At 36.3% G+C, this 20,762-nt stretch overlaps 1 protein-coding gene across 11 annotated transcripts in view; it reads left to right on the top strand.

Moving 5' to 3' along the window:
- Positions 1 to 20,762, top strand: part of LOC143252370 (uncharacterized protein CG43867-like) — a 409,800-nt gene that overhangs the window by 288,495 nt on the left and 100,543 nt on the right. For all 11 annotated transcript variants that reach the window (XR_013028962.1, XM_076504374.1, XM_076504375.1 and 8 more), the window contains 4 exons: positions 3,059 to 3,190; positions 9,586 to 9,669; positions 10,138 to 10,272; positions 11,399 to 12,214. Coding sequence is in view for 10 of the 11 variants with exons in the window: in XM_076504374.1 (XP_076360489.1) it covers positions 3,059 to 3,190; positions 9,586 to 9,669; positions 10,138 to 10,272; positions 11,399 to 12,214 (1,167 nt within the window). In the remaining variant the exon portion in view is untranslated. The remainder of the gene's footprint in view (positions 1 to 3,058; positions 3,191 to 9,585; positions 9,670 to 10,137; positions 10,273 to 11,398; positions 12,215 to 20,762) is intronic.

Below are 20,762 nucleotides of genomic sequence, written 5' to 3'. Positions count from 1 at the left end.
TCATATTATTTAGCTTCCTACATCTCGAGAAAGTCAATTCAAAACTTACCACGTGCATGTAAGTTTATCTAAGATTGTCACAAAAATGGAATTATATGGATGGAAGAATTCGCGTGTGCTCATTTTCTTAGTGTCTCGACACAGTTTTTTACTCGTGAAATGGCAAGTACCCATTTAAAACCTGGCACAATTACGTTTCACTGCCCGACATAGCCGGGTGTTAAAGGCTCTCAACTCGTAATTTGTGGGTTGCAGGCTCGAATTCCCTTTCCATCAAACATGCTTTTGAGTGACTTAACTCAAAAGTTAATTGCCGTGGTGGGCATTATAATGTGACGGACAATCCCATTATTTGTTGGTAAAAGAGTAGCTTAAGAGTTGGCGATGGATGGTGATGACTAGCTGCCTTTCCTCCAGTCTTACACAGCTAAATTAGGGACGGCTAGAGTAGATATCCCTTGTGTAGCTTTACTTGAAAATTGAAAAAATAACAAGCAAACTAACCGTTTCACAGACCTCTCCTTTATCACGTTTATCTCCAGGTGGGAACAGTTGTCATCTATGAAATTTTAATCTATTGAATTCGAAGTGCCTGAAATTCGGGGCTCTACCTTCGTAGTGACCATAGAGCAGGTCAGTGGCATGTGCAAGATTAAGAGGGCCTTTGGCCAAAAATATCACCCTCCTTCTTCCCACCAATTCTACCGATATTATGTAAGTAAAATAATACAATTAATTATAAATACAATAAACACAGAGGGCGGGTGTTTGTGTTGACTTTATCAGAATCTGTGAGGGTCAGCATGGGGGAGATATAGGGTTTTCAGAAATTGCTGCGCTTGTCTCGTTCATAGCTATTTTTTATAGGAATTGTAGTTGTATAACAGGCGGGTCCGTGGACACAAGTTTTGATTTTATATATTTTATAAGTAGTTGTTTTTAACGGATTCCTGGGTTTCCTGACCCCAGCTGTCCATCTTTGTATTCTGAATTAGAGTAGATAGGCTATTGTTCAGCCTTGTGTTACAACACAAATTTCTATTTCATATGAGCGCTGGTACAGTGGTAAGTCTTCGGATTTGTAACGAGAAAAACAAGGGTTTGATTCTCCTCTGAAGACTCAACAGATAGCCCAATGTGGCTTTGCTATAAGAAAATACGCACTACATATGATGACAAAAACTATTTATATATAACATTATAGTTTCTACTAATAATTGATAGTTTTTGGAGATCAACAGCAAACTAAGTTTGTGTATAAGATGCAATAATTTTAATCCCATATTTTTGTAATTGAAGATATTCCGTGCTGAAATCAGAGGGTTTATTATGTTAATATATTACTTTTGATAATTTTGGAATTACTTAAGTGAAACTTAACAAAGTTTTATACGTTTTCTTTTGTAAGTTATTGTAAATTGCTCGTACTTGTGTTTTACTTCGGTAGTTAGTTCATCTGTGTTTTACTGTGATGGTTAGTTATTGCTAGTTCATCATACCTATGTTTTACTGTGATGGCTAGTTATTGCTAGTTCATCACACACGTGTTCTACAACTATGGATAGTTATTGTTAATTAATCACAATCAATAATGCTCTAACACATGTTTTGTTCTTTAAAATATAACATGACTAATTTGAGTATTTTTTGTATTTTTTGTTTTATACATAAAATAATAAAATATTAACGCATTGTACAAACAAGGAAGCGCAGTTATTGAATGTTATACTTTGTAAACTTACCCGTAATGGTGTTTACTATCCACGCGAACATGTAGCATTGGAAAACAATAATTATTTACCATAAAGTCAAGCTAACTAGTACCAATAAACGTGAGGGATAAAGCTATATATATAAACGTGGCAAACGAAGCCTGTGTAAGTCGACAGTAATTTTATTTAACAGCATGTGTGTAAGTTTGTCAGTAATAGGATTTAACAGTATTACAGTACAGGACAACGTTTTGACCTCCTTAGGTTTTCATCAGGTTAACAAAAGACAATTTACAAGAACTCAAACTAAAATTAAACCAGTATAAAGGAACAACTTTATATTAATTAATAACCTAATATCTAGCTGCAACGCCCCTTCAATCCCGTAACCTTTCACACTTTCGTCATTAAGACATGTCCAGCAACGATCAGTTGCAAACTCTCCGTGTTAACTTAATGATGACCTAAGGAGGTCAAAACGTTGTTTTGTGCTTTATTTTAATTAAAATTTGAATACCAATACAAGTAGTCTTTAGAATACATTTTTACTTCAAGTGGGTTTCTTGTCATCATGAGGATTAGCAGTGTTTGTATGAGTTTGTAATCTTCCTTAACAGCGTATTTATTTGATAGTAATTTTTATACAGTTTGGTTATGTTAGTAAGTAGTTTGTTTATTCTAAGTTAAGCACAAATCTACATAATAAACTATCTGTGCTTTGCCCACCACAAGCATCGGAACCCGGTTTCTAGCATTGTAAGTCCGCTGTGTCACTGGGAAAATAAATAATAAGTATTTGTTTGAGGTCAGTAAACATTCATCCATATTAAACAAATAACGTGTTGAGTCTTACGTAAAAATATTTTATCTTGATGTATGACCAATAACTAGAAATATCTTTGGTGTTTAGAGTAAAAATGACAGTAACTTGTAGTTGAAGAATTCTAAAACTCTAAAAAGTTGAACTTGTAGTAGATATTAGACCTCATCGAAGGAGTAAGCTTTATTAAAGTTTATCTTGCAGTTTACTATTGGATTTAAATAGTTTATCGTGAAGTTTAGTGTCAGCTTTAAATAAAGTTCATTTTGTAGTTTAGTGCCAGTTTATGTGAATATGAAATAACTTTCCCATCGATGTAACTTTCCTTTTTAAGATGACTGATTGTCAGTAGGTGGCATTGTGTCCTCTTTAGGGTACGAGATTAAAATGTATCATTAGCCAAGCTAATCAGTAACATTGATTGATATGTGTATTTTTCATGTCATTACACATTTTTGGAAAATAATAATTATTTAAAGAAAGATGTGTATATTTAACATATATTTTTCTGTCTTTATTTATCAAGGGAAAACTTATGGAACAGCGTTTTGCTGATTCAGATCAATCCGAACAATCACCGGATCTCTCCAAAATTCAACTAGAGTGTGAAGAAAAGAAAGAGGTTATATCCAAACTGGAGAAACAAGTCGAAGATCAGGTGAGAGTAGTAGTAATTTGTCTATAAGGCGGGGATGATTTGGAGTTATAACAGGTAAATATGTCCACCTGAGGTTCACGTGTTCAAGTTTAGTGTCAGCCATTAATAATTTAACCTCTCCAAGGTTTAAGAGGAACTTTCGCTTCTCAATCCCAAAAAATATTCTTGCCTGATGTCAAGACTTATGATGTATTTATCACAAACTAAAAGCCATTCAATTAATTAAAGAAGCAGTCAGTAAATAATGAAAAATAAAAAGCTAGAATTATTTTGAAGTTCATTCCTAGTTTTCTCCTGGTGAAGAAAGGTACACCTTTCGAAAGCTCTCTGGTCACATGGTTTTATATTTTTGTCTTAAACTCATATTTTGAAATACTGATTCTTAAATTTTAAATGACTTTTTATAATTCTATGAAACCAGAATTTTGAAAAGAGTTGTTTTCCTTAAGATAAATTTGTTTTATTATTCTATCCTAAGTTCTCCATTTCTGATGAGTTTGTTTATTTTCTTATAGCAAAACCACATCGAACTATCTGATGAGTTTGACTGTTTTGATTATATTCAGGCTTTGCAGCTGGAAGTGAACATGTTTTTTGTAGAAACATGTTAAATTAATGGTCTGTAGCTCTGGGAAAACAAGACTTTCCTTAAGCAGTTAGCCCGATATGACCAGGTAGTTAAGGCACTCGACTCGTAATCTGAGGGTCACGGGTTCGAATCCCCGTCGCATCAAACATGCTCTCCCTCTCAGCTGGCCCGGCATGGCCAGGTAGTTAAGGCACTCGACTCGTAATCTGAGGGTCGCGGGTTCGAATTCCCATCGCACCAAACATGCTCTCCCTCTCAGCTGTGGTGGCGTTATAATGTGACGGTCAATCCCACTATTCGTTGGTAAAAGAATAGCTCAAGAATTGGCGGTGAGTGATGATGACTAGCTGCCTTCCGTCTAGTCTTACACTGCTAAATTAGGGACGGCTAGCATAGATAGCCCTCGTGTTGCTTTGCGCGAAATTCCAAAAAACAAACAAACCTTATGCAGTTGCTCGATGTTTAAGTTCATACATCTTTAATAATGGTTACAGGTGATGTTGAAGCTGTGTTATAAGTGATCAAAAGAGTTAGATTTGTATATATCAATTTACAAATATGACATTTGTTTCAAAATACTGTCGGGATGCACATTATTGATAGAATGGTCTAGTGGTTAGCGTGGTTGGACTGTAAATCCTTGTGCTTATGGTTCGTAGACTGGTTCCGTAAAAACACGCTCCGTGCTTTAAAGTTAAAGGTGTGATATGATAATGGTAGTCAAAGACCACTATTTAGTCAGACGAGAATATATGGCGGTGGGTACTGTTGACTATCTGCCGCCCTTATAGCCCATCAGCTCAAATATAGAGATGGTTTTGGCTGGACTTACATAAAAATTATTGAACAAACAAACAACGATCAATGAACAGTCAGTTAATACTTTTTTTGTTTTCTCTTTGTAGCTTCTCCTCTTCTCTTCCGTTACGACTGTTTTAGCTTAGCTGGTAACCAGAATTATTATTATTGTCCACTTACAAACATTCCTTAATGATGTAACTTGTTGATGCTATTTTACATTGTTTCTACTATTTTATTGTTAAGTTGGATTGGTGGCTCACATGTGACACTAGAATGTTCACCTACATGACATACATAGATTGGAAGAACTGTGTGTGTCTAGGTTACCTCCAAAGTAGTATATATATTTTTCCTTTGTTAACAAATGCTTTTTATATCTGTTTATACCTGTCACATCTTAACATTTATTCTTATATACACGGTCCACTCATCAGCCTACATAGTTCTATAATCTTGTGATGCCTTAATCAAGGTTTAGCTTACCTGAGGAAAGTTAAGGCATTTGTTTTTCTCCTTTCAAGTTCCCATTCACTGGATTTCTTCAAGGTATTTTTTAAAAAATGTCGTTCATCACAGGAAAAGCCATGTGCTCTTGCAGATGAGTGGTAGACTAATAAGAGATCATTATTTAGCCAAGGATGACAATGATTTATGGTCCAAGATATAGAGAAATCTTACAAAGTGTTCACGATGCTGTGTCAGATATTCTCTGAAGAATTTAAATGCGTTGTTAGAGCACGTATTAAAATAAACGAACATGATTTCCATCAGAAATATTTCAAGAAAAAGTGGATCCATCGAGAAATCTTACAGCTTCTTACGTATCAACGAATCCAAACGAGTCCTAACATCAGTCTCATTTCTATTTACCAGTGTATTGTCATAAAGGGAACACTTCTATGCATTTTAAGCTGTCGATAAAAGGACTTTGATTAGATGTCTTTACAATTGAAGGTGCTACCCCTGATACAGTATGTTTGTTTATCTTGTATTCTGTAACCAAATTCCCGGAAGGATGAGACCCTGCATGAGTTGTTAAAGAAACTTTTCCATCCATACATCTCTCAAAAACACCTGAACTTTGGAAGGCTCAAAATTAGTTGAGAGTCACTCTACAACAGGCGTCACAGGTATTTTTACTTCGTTCAATCTGAGATGCAGCTAAAAGATCACCATGGTTGACCGAAAACACCAAGGAATCTGGACCACTAAAGATGGATTTGTTTATTTACTTGAAATTAAGCACATACCTACACAATGTAGGTGTTCTGTGTTCTGCCCCCATGGGTATTGAAACCCGGTTTCTAACGGTGTGAGTCTGAAGACATGTCGCCGTGCCATTGGAGGAACGATTGACAAGAAAGCAAAGTATGTGACGCCAATGCCCAATATTGACTTTCAGCAGGCAGGTTACATACAGGTGCTTGGAAATATGGGAAGGTTCGTTCTGTTGATTTATTATTTTAGGCCTGTTATCAGACATTTGTTGATATATTTGGGCTCCAAACTGCATTAAACAATGTCATGCCATTGGCCTACGTAAAGTGTGGGGTACTCTTAAACAATATTTAGCACGACTTTTCTAGCTTGTATTGATAATTGTCTTGTACATAAAATGAATCATGTAACAGTTGTTCTTTTACACATTTCAGTTTGTCAATGAGAGCATTAGACTGGTAATTACGAAAAACGATCCTGAAACTGAGATTAGGAAGTGTGAACGTATATGTGTGGAATGCTTTTAACATATAGTAGACAGAGATAAAATGCACAGTTACGACAGAAAGTGTTCGTACCCTTACGTTCCGAGTAGTTTTTTGCTCATAACTTAAAAAGTATCACCATTAGGATAATGAAAGTAGAGTATATTATAAATATTATACTAATACACATATACGTAAAGTTTTATGTAAAATAAACGACAAATAAGCTGTTTATAAACAAATAACCAAAAATGGGACGAGCAGAAAGTGTTCGTACATTTCAGAAGGTGTGAAAAAACTGTTATTCCCGTAAAACTTTTGTTTAGTTTGGCGAATAATCTACATTATACCATTCCAAAGCGAGACACTTGGTTCATAATTATTGGAATTTAGCTAGGAAAAAATGTGGTTCCGGGAACTTAGCGCCGTCTCTGTCATTATCTGCATGGTCATCATGGCGAACAAGAAACAACTGTCCAGTGATTTAAAAACCGAATTATTGTAAAACACAAGTCTCGTGTGTCTCTTTTCGGTATTGCTACACAACTTAATGTGCCGAATTCTACTGTTGAAAACATAATTGCCAAGTTTAAACTTACAGGATTAACTGCTAACCTCCCTCGTTCCGGACGCCCCACCAAAATTCCAGAGAGAACCAAGAGGAAGGTTATCAGAGAAGTTAGTAGGAACCCTCGTTTAACACGTAATGACATGCAGAAACTGGTAAGGGTAACTGGGGTTGAAGTAAGCACCTCTACAGTTACGAACATGTTACGCTCTTCTGGGTTCAAAGCATGCCGTCCTCGTAGAACTCCATATTTAAAGCCTGTTCATTTAGAAGCACGATTGAGGTATGCAAGAGAGCATGTAGATAAACCCTTTATCTATTGGAAGAGTATTTTTGGTCAGACAAGACTAAAATCTAGCTTTTCGGTCACAATGATGTTCGCTATATTTTCTGTAAGAAGGGGAACGACATTTTCCAAAGAACACCGCCCCTACAGTTAAACACGGAGGTGGCTCGATCATGCTATGGGGTTCCTTCAGCTCTTCTGGTGAAGGCAGCCTTCACCTCGTCAACGGAATCATGAAAAAAGAAGAGCACGTTGATATATTAGGCATTTATATCAAGAATGATGCTCGGAACTTGCGGTTTTGGCGTTGTTGGATCTTCCAGCACGACAATGACCCTAAGCACACATCGAAATATGTGCAATCCTGGATGCAGAGGAACCATATAAGTGTTCTGGAGGGGCCATCGCAGTCACCCGATCTCAACCCAATTAAAAACGTTGTCATGAGTTGAAGACCAGGGCTCATCAGCGTCATCCGAAAAATTTGCAAGAGTTGGAGGCCTTCTGTAAAGAAGAATGGAAGAAAATACCAGTCGAGTACTGTCGAACGATCGTGGAGGGCTATGAGGAGAGATTGCGCCAAGTAATTCACCTGGAAGGCTACACAACTGACCATTAAAATAGACGCACGAACACTTTCTGCCCCTCCTATGTTTGGTTATTTGTTCATAAGCAGTTCATTTGTCGTTCAATTTACATAAAAATTATGTAAATGTGTGTTAGTATAATATTCATAATATACTGTAATTTCATTATCCTAATCGTGATACTTTTTAAGTTATGAGGAAAAAACTACTCACGACGCAGGGGTACGAACACTTTCTGTCGTAACTGTATGTAGATCCTTCAAAGGTAATGATAGTCATGCATTTAGCCCACGTTTTTCAAGATAGCCATGCTGTTGTCTACATTAAGTATATTTTATTTATACTTAACACTAACTAACGATAATGAACAGCCATTGTTTTAGTCACTAAACTGTACTCTAGTTGATGTACTGTACTGGATTATCTTTATAAACTGTTTATTTAGACAGAATACAATTGCTTGTCATGTGCTCAGTGTTTCGTAACAAAATAATAACGCAGTTTTAGTATTTTTCAAGTACTTTCCTAAAGCCTGTTTTGATGAGGATTGACTATCAGAGTGGACTTACTGTGCGTTCATTGAAGTGGTTCGTAAATTTTAGACGTCCAAACAATCAGCTGGAAAATACGAACATGCTATCTTCCCATCCAATAAAAATAAACAGGCTATCTTGCCATCCAGTAAAAACAAACAGGCTATCTTGCCACCCAATAAAAGTCTGACCATTTATTACGTGTGCCATTCAACAACAGTGAGAGCAGTGAATAAAATGAAGACATATTTTCAGGCACATGTTAAAGATGTCACGTCGAATCTCACAAGCATAATGTGAAACTCGTAATGCAATTCATGGTCTAAAACAGGAAACGCTCGAGGTATTTCATGATGGAAGAACCAAAGGTTACTAGAAGAGCCATGAAAGTTTGATACATTTAATGTCTAAACTTAAGCCTAGGAGTGTAACCTCTGTGTAACTCATATCTATGTTTATCCTCACACAGATTTTACATTTCTTCTACTTTCACGTCTTGGGACCTCATGTTATTTGCGTCATCTACTCACGTGAACGTAATAAATACATTTACGTGAGTAAACGTGTTTATTCTCTAACAGAACACTTACACGTACATATTTTGATTCGTCTTTTCAGTTATAGCTGTACCTTAATAGCAGGTGTAAAACTAAAATGTCAATCGATATAGTTTATTTGGAGTTCGAGGTCTATGCGCCCAGAAAAGCAGGATATGGTTTGTCGATAATACTTGGGCTCATAAATAGTCCAAGAACATTGTTGTTTGGGGCAATTTGAGGGCATCTTAGTTGTGTTATAATAATAATAATAAACCCTTTCTTGTTACGACTAGGCTTCGTTCGAAACAGTCATGCAGAATATGATTATCTTAACACTATCTAACAATTAAAGATATTATATATTCAACATGGAAAACGAATTTTCAGAAAGTAATATAAAATATAAAGTAAGGGCTATATTATAAGCCTTTCATAACGAAAAAAACCTGATCAGTTAATGCTAGTCTTAAGAATATTAGGGTTGCACTAGAGTTGTAAAATATTAAAATATAAAACAAATTGTATGAAATATTATAAATTGTGATACTTTTACTTATAAAAACCATTGAAACTAACTTTAAACGATGTCAAGACTACGGTGGTGAATAAAAGCTGACAAAGTTTTATTATAATAAGATTTATTTAAACTGTGTAAAAGTGCGTACTTTATAAACAAAATTATTCAGCGAACGTACGTGTTTTGTTCTTTATCACATTGTTTTTGTTATTTCATTGGTATTGTTATTTTTACATTGATATGGTAATCGCAATGTAGTTATACTGTTTTAGAAAAAGTTGCGCGTGCAAGATGCCAAACAAGTGGAAGCCAAAGCGGCCAAGATTAAAGAATGGGTGACGAACAAGTTAAAAGATGTGAGTAGTTTAACATGTTTATGTTTTCCTCTTTTCTTTTCTTTTTTGATGCCAGTTTTGTTATATAATAGCTTTTTTTTAAAAAAAAAAACTTGGGGTGAATCAGTAGGTACGTTTATATCAATTTTCACTAATTTCTAGTCCCCAACTAAATTGTCCATAAAAATATTTTAAGTTAATATTTTATGTAGCAAGCAAGTGATATTTTTTGTATATTCAATAATAGAGTTTCTTGTAAACCTAAATGTAAATTGCGTCCTCGTGCGTAACGACCATGTCTTTCTGTCGGATCGTGTGCGTATATGTATTTAACTCCTGATGTGAGTGGCGAGGCTACTTATCACATCTCTCCTCTGTTCATCTATCGGCTCGGTCATCAGCTGTTTGCTCATTTCGTATTCGATCTGTTGGATAACTAGGGTCGGTTCATGATGATGGAACTGACTGGTTCTTCCTTGTTTTCAACAGCTGGAGGAACAGAACCAGCACCTCAGAGAGCAGAACGAAAAGTGCAACGAGCAGTTGGAACTCCTTAAAAATCGCCTCGTGCAACTGGGACAAGTTAATCAACAATCCAAACAGAAGGATAGAGGAAGTACAGAGGTGAGAATATTTCTTAGATTATATCCGTTATTTTCAGTAACGAACACATTACAAACCAGAACGGACACTCACTGCAGTTCATCCCCATGCTCGCCCTTTCAGACGTGGGGGCGTTAATAATGTGACGGTCAATCCTACTATTCGTTGGTAAAAGAGTAGTTCAAAAATTGGCGTGAGTGCTGATGGCATTGCTAAATTAGGGACGGCGAGCGCAGATTGCCCTCGTCTAGCTTTGCGCGAAATGTAAAATTTCGCAGTTGAATTAATAACATATTAATGTTAAGTTTATCATCGAAATCGTAAAAAGATGCTAGTTAAAGACATTAATTTGGCAATACTCTTAACAGTATATTAAGGGCTTTTAACGCAAAAACTCGAGTTTCAATACTTTCAGTAGTTACAGCACACATTTATTAATAAAAAAGTCAAAACTTTTCACTTTTTTTTTCTAAACACATCAAAGAACACTGACTTTGCTTAAAATGCTCAACTTCTACTCAGGTGCCCCTAGTGGCACAGCGATATGTCTGCGGACATGCAATGCTAGAAACAGAGCTTCAATACCCATGGTAAGCTGATCACAGACAGCCCGTGTAGCTTTGCGCTTGACTAGGCTTCTCAAAAGATATAAGGAAAGTTTCATTTCATAGGACCGTAAGGAACTTTGTTTCAAACAATATAACCTTTCTTAGTTCATTCTTTTAAATCGATAAAAATACCAAAAGTTTCTTTGTTTAATCTTGAGTTTTTGGTGGACTTTGCAGACTAAGATTTAGAGAAGTAACTACGCTATTCAAGTCGATAAAAACGTTAAACCAAATTCAAAGTATAGTTCTTTTGTAGATCTCGCAATTTATTTTGCTGAAAGCTTTTGGTTAGTTAAGAGAGAATTCTCAGTAATGAAAACTACCTAGTGGGAACCATGCCATGTTTGTGAGAAAGGAGGAATGTGGTAACCGGGTTGTTTGAACAATTAAGAAAAAAGTACTTCGCTATCAGGGGTGAACTGTTTAATTCAAATGGCATGTGAAAGGTATACATGCTTTGTAACGGTAGGCATTTACTGGGGAGTATATATTTATATGTTATATATATGATTAACTAAAACGACCAATCATTTTGACAGGATTCATCCAGAGGGAGCTACGAAGACGATGTTTTACCCTCAGAAACACCTGAACCATCCTCTCCTACGACAGTAAAGAGCATCGAATTACCTCCAGATGTCTTTACCCTTTCGGAATCTGATGTGAATCACGCAACGTATGCCGTTGTGGACTATTCAAAAAAGAAATCTCGCATTCGGTCCACCCCGCCTAGAGTGGCCATTGAAAGAAAGAAGTACGATTTGATAGAGCTAGATGGCGAGAGTTCGACGTTTGTGAACGATATTCGTTCGGAACTTGACCGAAGGTTGAATTTTCAGTTCGACTCAGATCAAGTAGTTATAGACGCAGTGGCGCCACTGCCTTCTCATTCTTTCCCCAAGCATGTAGGTACGCAAAACTTAATTAATTCCACCGGTGATAATCACGGAAAACCAGCTAACGTAGACCAGAAAAAGGCACCAGTGCCTCTTCCTCGACATAGAGTGACTACTAAGCACGTGCAAGAAGGTAGGGGATCCTCACATTCCACCTCATCGCGCTCTGGGTCCCCAGCTAGCCCCCACGTTGGAACTAGGAATAACCAGGGTAAGTCGTCTACTGCCACTTACGGCAGTCTGGATCGCAAATTAGCTGGTTACAGAAAACTGGTTCTAACCGAGTTTCGTGGGAACGAGAGACGAAGGACAGCTAGGACGGACGATGAGCTGCACGATTATGCTGAGATTTATACACCCAGTGGAGATATTCATTACCCGCCACCTCTGGTGCATGACGGGGAAGAAGAAGATGATTTGAGGCCCCCGACACCCCCTCTTCATCGTTGTCCTTCATGGGTAAGTTGTCTGAGGACTGTTGAAAAACACAGACAAGCTGTTTCTAACAAAATTAATATCTGTCATATATTTGCCCTTGGAAATAACTACTGTATTGTAAAAACAACAACACCCACAACCGATCAGTATCGCGCAAAAATGTATCTCAGAACGGCTGGTATGGGTATTAACACTTTTATTGATAACCTTCTTCTTCAGGTTAAGAAGATGATCTAGGAAGTCTCAAACGTTGTTCTCTCCTTATCAATAAAAGTGTTAATACCCATACCAGCCGTTCTGAGATACATTTTTATTTCAAGTGAGTTTCTTGTCATCAAGAGTATCACGTAAGTTTTCCTGTATTTTATATCAACGTACGAACGTGTGACGTCTCCTTTGTTGAAAGCATTGTGAATCGACTGTAATAGTAAGTCATGTGTATTCACTTGATAGAGATAATGTCTCTACCAAACATATAAAATGGCGACATGAAATATTAAAATTACTGTTCAATTATCTAAGTACTCAGAAGGAAATGTTCCTTAATGAAATTTTGTAAAAAAATGCAGGACAAACTGGTGTTTTGCTTTCTGCTACATCATTTCTAACTGCTTCACAGTTGAGTGGTTATTGAGGAATACTCTTTGCTAGGTAGCAATTGTATAAGTATATAAACAGCAATACCTATGATAAGTATTGCTTACCAAAAATGAGAAACATTGAAAGAGTCACGTTCACGATGGCACAAGATAAGTTTACGGACTTAAATACTTAAAATCCATAATTCAATCCCCCTCCAGTGGACACAGAACGTAGTCAGATGTTGTTTTTGAGAAGAAAATAAACAACAACAAAGAGCAACCATGCAACCACTGAAAACTCTTTAATCAGCTCGCGAACTGTCGAACTTTCCGGCCACCCTTCTATTATAAAGTATTGTCACAGTACTTTCAGCAAGTTGTTCTTCAACAGTAAGCAGTCAAGGGGTGGAAATATTAATCTTATTCAACTTATTACAGTGGAAAATAGTTCTAAATGAAGGTGTTATTTCATAGTTACTTTACAAGCACTTGGGGTTCCCGGTGGCTCGGCGGTAAGTCAGTTGGTTTATAACGTTAGAAATCGGGTTTGGAAACCCGCAGCAGGAAGAACACCGACAGCCTATTGTGTAACGTTGTGCTTAACAATAAACAAATAAGCATTTGGGATTATTCACAATATTATAAGAATCATACTTAATTGCATTTCAGTACAGTGTTATTAGTTTGTTTGTTTGCAAAAATGTTCTGTACTATTCTAAAAAACACATACAGTTTATTGTATAAAGAGGACTGTGTTACGTGTGAAAAACTGGAAGATGTTAACACATCGTATTGGAATAAACATATCACAATTCCCCCCTCACCCTGACCTTCCATTATCAGCCCTTCCAATAAATGTAAGCAACACATTTATTATTAATAGCGAATTTTCAGAATAATTTGAACTTTAGGGTTACGTGAAGAGAGTTTACTTTTGTATTTTCATTGTTTTTAACAATACTATGTTGTCTTAGCAGTCCTCTTAACTATTTCCTTTTGTTAAAAGCGTTCTTTATTGTTTCATAATAATTCAAGTTTTTGTTAACAATCAACATGGAATTGTATTGGTTTATAAATTCTGAGATTGTTGTAATCAGGTTAACTAAGTGTCAACAGAACAATATATCGTATCTACAGCTTCTTTACCTAGAATATTTTACTATGTTGAAAAAATGTAGGAAAAATTATTTCGAGCTTTGTTCGTATGCCACAAACTGAAAATTGTGACCATTTTTTTTTTCATATTGAAAATCTATAAGTTCGTCAGACAAACTTTATTCACAGAAATGTTAAAAACATATTAAGAGTGAGGATCCCCTAATGTCCACCGCAACTTTAATAATGTTTCTAACTCCGTTTCTCCCCCAAAAACGACATCAACAACAAACAGAAACTCAAGATATATTGATCTGTACGATACGAGTTAAAAGTCCAAAGTGTACACATTTCAGCACAATCATGCTTGCAACGGCCCACCTTTGTGATACCATTTTTTAAATGTAACAGAAAACCTGAGTTGGCCACTAATGTTACAAAACATAGAAAAGCCTCTGAAAGTTCGTTTATGCCAGAAAACAGTATACGAATATATTTTTTAATAATACTAATTGAAGATGCTTATTAGAGAAGCAGAAATCGCGTGGAGGACGATGTTGGAAAATGATCCCCTTCATTTTTTTTGCTATTATGTCCCTGATAACCTCATTAGACACCAATTGCGTGGAAGGTAATAATTGACTCGCTTAACTCGTTAAGTACTTCTGTGTTTAAACTTAAAGTTAAAGATATGTAAGGTGTGAAATGTGCCCTGTCTTTATCTCCCATCTTGAACAAACATGCTAAAACAAGGTAGTTCGTGTACACCGTCGAACAGTTTCCAGTTACTGTACCAAAAAGTACTGTAATGTAGCAAGCCAACTTTGAATGATAGATGCTAACACACAGAGACACGTACAAGTAATGGATCATCTTTACACTAATATCACGTGCTATTGGATTTAATAGGTGGAATCGCTTGAGAATGGATCTAGTTTGCTACAAGATTCTGTTTGATAATCAGATGAAGTATCAACCTATAACTAGTTGTACTTCTGTAGTGCTCCCGAAAATGTTCTTTTCAAGATTAAATAAAACCAAAATTAAGATTAGCAAACATTACTGTATTTTACTTTTGGAAATGATATGTTATGCTGTGTTGTAGCTTACAGGCTGCATAATTAATCTTGCAATTTATGACATGCGCACGTTTTACTAACTTCACAACAGTTCAAATTGCAACAATAAGCGTCCCTTATGTGACGTCGTTTTAATGTATACTGACTGACAGACAACACCCTTCGGCCCTCTTCCTGAGAAACATCACGTGTTTTCTTGTTCAGAGAGATAGAATTATATCTATTCTTTGTGGGAAACTACACGTGTATTTTTGTTCAAGGATATAGAATTATATCTATTCTTTCTAGAGGAACTGCTATACAAACTTTCAGACTCCTAGTGGGACAGTGGCATTTCATTGGATTTACAACGCTAGAAACCTGGTTTCGATATTGTGATGCGCATGACAGCCCATTGTGTATCTTTGTGCTTAGTTACAACCAACCAACTTTCAGTTGGTTTCCTTACCAAATCCACTGCGAGTTCAATCAAGTTAAGTGTCGTTATGACTTCATAAGTGTTGTATGTACGTTTATACATGTTGTCTGACCTAAGTGTTGAGATTAATGCAAGTAAATTTGCATTAATATTTCCATGATTATACCGTTCTCCCAAGTACTATCCATATAGGATAACTTATTTTTCCAAAATGTTTAAAATGGCAGATATCATGTTTGTGTATTGAAATGTCACAGTCATTTCTCATATAACAACAATATGTGGTATCGTATAAGGGCAATTATGTGCTAAAATAAGGCTATAACTCAACTTTAGCAGTTACGTGTAAGCATCATAGAGTAATAGATTGAATGTGACAGCCATTTTTTATCATCCCATTCCTACATAACGAGCACCAACGTGCTTTACGATATATATTCGTTAAACACTTCTACCGCTGTATAATATTGAATAATGAATTAGGCGCAATACCATAATATTAATCACACATTTAAATTAGGTTTAGATTAATATATAGTGAATTATAAAGGACTCAACAATCATATAATTTTTCGATCTCACGGCACAAAGCTTTATTAACGAATTTTAAATTTTTGTTTAGATTAATTGCACAAACAACAGCTTGTTTAGTGACTCATGAGTAGCTTAAAGAATATTAACCAAATAATTCTTTATCATGGCCTGGTTGTCAAGGCACTCGTCTCGAAATATATGGGTCGGAAGTTCGAATCCCGTCACCGAAGATGCTGGCCCTTTCAGCTGTGTGAGCGTTATAACGTCACGATCAATCTCACTATTCGTTGGCAAAGAGTCGGTGATGTTTTGCGCTGAATAGTTGTCATTCCTTTATCTCTCACCTATAAATTAGGGCTGACTAAAATATATAGTTTTCCAGTAGCTTTGCTCGAAATCTAAGAAACAAACAGTTTTTAAAAGAAATATGCGGTTCGTCGCACGTGGTTCGGATATTACGGTATAACTTTTCGACATGCCATTGATTACTTAACGCAGATATCTGGAAATTGTGTATCAGTACGACACGAAACAAGGTAAAAGGAATCGAATAGAAATGTTCAGCGAAATTAAATTTCATCCTAGCTTCTTTATATGAACGACGGTACTTCACAAAGACTCGAAACGAATTATTAGGAAGTTTGTTTGTTTTGAATTTTGCACAAAGCTACTCGAGGGCTATCTGTGATAGCCGTCCCTAATTTAGTAGTGTAAGACTAGAGGGAAGGCAGCTAGTCATCACCACCCACCGCCAACTCTTGAGATACTCTTTTACCAACGAATAGTGGGATTAACCGTCACATTATATTATAACGTCCCCACGACTGAAAGGACGAGCATGTTTGGCGCGACATGGATGCGAACCCGCGACCCTCAGATTACGAGTCACACGCCTTACCACGCTTGGCCATGTCGGGCCAATTAGGAAGTAAATGTTAACTTATAAATTAAACAAATTACTTACAGTTATTTTAATAGAAATGTGTGTGTATGTGTTTTTTCATAGCAAAGCAACATCGGGCTATTTGCTGAGTCCACCGAGGGGAATCGAAGCGTTGATTTTAGTGTTGTAAATCTGTAGACTTACCGCTGTACTAGCGGGAGTCCTTTAATAGAAGTGAAACGTTTTGTGTATCGTTTCGTTCACTTTAACTTGTGGTTTGTTATGAAGCACAAAACTACATAAAGGGGCAATCTATACTCTGCCCATCACGGGTATCGGCCAAGCATTGACCAAGTGATTAGGGCGCTGGACTCGCAATTTGAGGGTCGCGGGTTCAAATCCCTGTCACATAAACATGCTAGCTTTTTCAGCCGTAGGAGCGTTATAATGTTATGACCAAATTAGCCCAAGTGTTGGCGGATGTGTGGTGATTACTAACTGCATATCCTCTTGTTTTACATTGCGCAGATAGCCCTTAGTGTTGCGCGAAATTAAAAACAAACAAAGAAACAAACTATGGGTATCGAAACCCGGTTTCTATCAGTATCAGTCCACAGAAATACCACTGTCACTGGGTGGCGCTTCACTTCAAGTAATATTCTAATTTACATCAAACTCTTTCACAGTTTCAAACTTGTACATTTGTATAAAATATTTCTTTATTCAGTGCTGTTCAACACAGTTTATTTTTGAGTAATCTTAAAGCAATACCTTGATTCATCTAAAAATTTCAGTCGTTAAATTACAATCACAGACTTTTTAGGTTTTTTTACAGAACAAGTGTATTTTGTTACATACGTTATTGTAATTGGTCGTTTCTGTTTGCAATTATACAATATGGACGAGTTTAATTAAAGACATTCCTCTACTGTGGTTTAATAATCCCGAATAAGCTGGTAATCAAAATATAAACAAAAGCTTGACAAAAATTTTTGGACGTAAATATTCAAAATTAGAGTACATATGTTAATATTAATGTTTATTTGATTTCGAACCACACCGTTTAATTAAATTAATATACCTTTTAATTATAATGCAAAAGTCTAACGATTTCATCCCAGTTCGTTAGGAATGTTAATGTGTTACTTTTACAACAGTCCCCTGGTGGGTTAGCTGTGCCTTTACGAGCTTATAACTCTATAATCCGAGACTTAATTTCCCGCGACAGTTTGTTTCTAATTAAGCACAGAGCTACACAATGGGCTGTATAGAAACCAGGTTTCTAGCTTTGTAAATCCGTAGACATATCGCAGTATCACTGGGATTGACATCCCGCGAGACAAAGTGCAGATAGTTCATAATATAGTTTTGCTCTAAGAACACACACAAAATGTTCACAAAAATGATATTGCTAAAGCGTCTTTACGATTAGTGCTATATGTTGGCCCAGTGTGTCCAAGTGATTAGAACGCTCGACTCATAACTTGAGGATCGCAGAATTTGAATCGCCGTCGCACTAAACATGCTCGCTCTTTTAAGCCTTTGGGGAGTTATGATGTATGGTCATTCCCACGATTCCTTTATAAAAGAGTAGCCCAAGAATTAGCGGTGTGTATTGACGACCAGCTGCTATCTCTCGAGTCTTACGCTGCTAAATTAGGGACGGATAGCGCAGATAGCCTTCATGTATCTTTGCGTGAAATTCCAAAACAAGCAAATAAACAGTACTACATAATTAACAAAATTTATAATAATTTAGAGGACGTGAGACGTATCAAATAAATACCTTAAAAATTCTAGACAATCTAAAAACCTTTAAAAGAACTGATTCAAGAGATTTCAGAATACGGTTTTACCTTAATGAAAATATAATTCTGTGGCAAAAGTTGCGTATTTTCATGAGATATTTTCTTACTACTTTTTTTTTTCTAATTCGTTATTTTTAATTCGAGCTAAATTCGTACACTTGATAGACGTTTTTATATTTTAATATTCTAACGTCTACATTAAATCTCTGTATCGGAATGTACTCTATACAACTGCGATACGTCTGTGAACTTGTAACGCTAGAAACCGAGTTGTATGGTGGATAGAGTACAGATAGCCCATTGTTTAGTTTTTGTGCTTGACTACAAACAACTGTTTATACTGCAGTGTTCTGTCGTTTATATTACGTTTCTGTTTCGAGACAATTTTGAAAGAGAGGTTGTTAAACTGCCAATAATAACGTTTTATATGGTCAGAAATATATATGTGTATGTTAATATCACACAAGAGACTGTTAAACTGCCAATAAAAATATTTGATATGGTGAGAAATATATATGTGTATGTCAATATCCCACAAGACGCTTGATTAGTATGTAGATAAAAAGACAACGGATACAGAAATAGATTAAAGTCATATCATATGTACGTGAAAATCATCTTCCTAATTACCAGTAAGCTGTTACCGTTTCCTTTGGTTCTTTAATAACGGAGGAGGAGCGAGGTTCTTTATGGACGGGTAACTTCGGTTTGACCCATTCAGCTGTGATTCATAATATCATTGGATGTTGCATTTGTCATCGCAACCGCTTTCAGACTCTTTCGTTGCTGGTGTCGTTGAACGCCATGAATGTGGTGGCGAAATCATTATTACTTCGTATGAATCTGCTTTGAAACCATGCTCACGAACAGTTGTTCATTACTGAGGTCCTACCGACAGCAATTAACGTCAATTAAGATTGTTTGTTTGGTTTTGAACTTCGCGCAAAGCTACACAAGGGCTATTTGCGCTAGCCGTCTCTAATTTAGGAGTCTAACACAACAGGGAAGGCAGCTAGTCATCACCACCCACCATCGGTTACTTTTTACCGACGAATAATGGGATTGACCGTCAGATTAAAACGCCCCCACAGCTGAAAAGGCCAACATATTTGGTGTGAAGGGCGTTCGAATCCGCGACCCTCAGATTACGAATCGAGCGTCCTAACCACCTGGTCATGCTGCGCCCGTAAATTAGGAACTACTTTAAAAATGAGGAATTCATTTCGATTCCTCTCCTTTGCTCTCTTCGTAAGTGAATAAATTGGTACTAGAATGTTGGACAAAATAACTCTATTTGTCTGACAAGTTGATCACTCTATCTGTTTAATTTTTTCTCTCTCTCGCTTAATTCCAGTCCAGTTGCTGTAAACCGGATTCAGATCACCTTGTTCTTCGCCTGTAATTTTTTTGAACAAAATTACAAATCAGGCTTTACGAAGCTATAATTATATAGAAGAAAGTATGTGTAGAATGTAAGGAGCCAGTTAACGGAAATTAACTATCTTATAACGTTATGTAAAATATGGAAACGTTACATTTTTCGCTGATGTCCGAAGTTTAATCAATATAATTAGTTTGCTTGTTTTGTTGTTAAGCTAGAAAATGGTCCATCTCCAGTGTGCCCACCCCATAGCAACTTGTTGGTGATCTGGTCCTACTTGCTTCTCGAATACAAGTAGATTCGTGGATGAATATGAGAACCATCATATAAAAGCTGTTAAATCTAGCACAAAGAGAAGAAATTTGCTCTACTAATTCCTGGTAAAAGAACTACGTGAAGATATTCACAAGTAAAATGGAACCTTCACGAGTAACTCCTTTTTCCATTAGTGATAATGGCTTGTTTGCCCTTAACTACAGGTAACTTAGATACATTAAAAATGGAAAAACAGATTACAAGCACGTAAAACGTGTAAGTTCAACTTTAAAACTCCAGGTTTTTGTTGTGTGTAAAATTGTTAGTTGTCTTCTATCAGTTATGGCTACACTGTGTACTCTCAGAAGTATTTCTTTTAATTAACATAATAAAGGAAAAATAAATGACCAGTTCTGGTATGTCTCATGATATCTAAGGATGCCTGGCATTAAGAAAACAAACGTTTCTGATATTTTGTGAGTTTAAAACTGGTAAGTCTATGCGGACTTTTCGACGAATGATCTGAATCCACCAT

Source organism: Tachypleus tridentatus, chromosome 6, assembly GCF_004210375.1.
Source record: "Tachypleus tridentatus isolate NWPU-2018 chromosome 6, ASM421037v1, whole genome shotgun sequence".
Classification (NCBI taxonomy): domain Eukaryota; kingdom Metazoa; phylum Arthropoda; class Merostomata; order Xiphosura; family Limulidae; genus Tachypleus; species Tachypleus tridentatus.
This window is presented reverse-complemented; position numbering and strand designations above follow the sequence as displayed.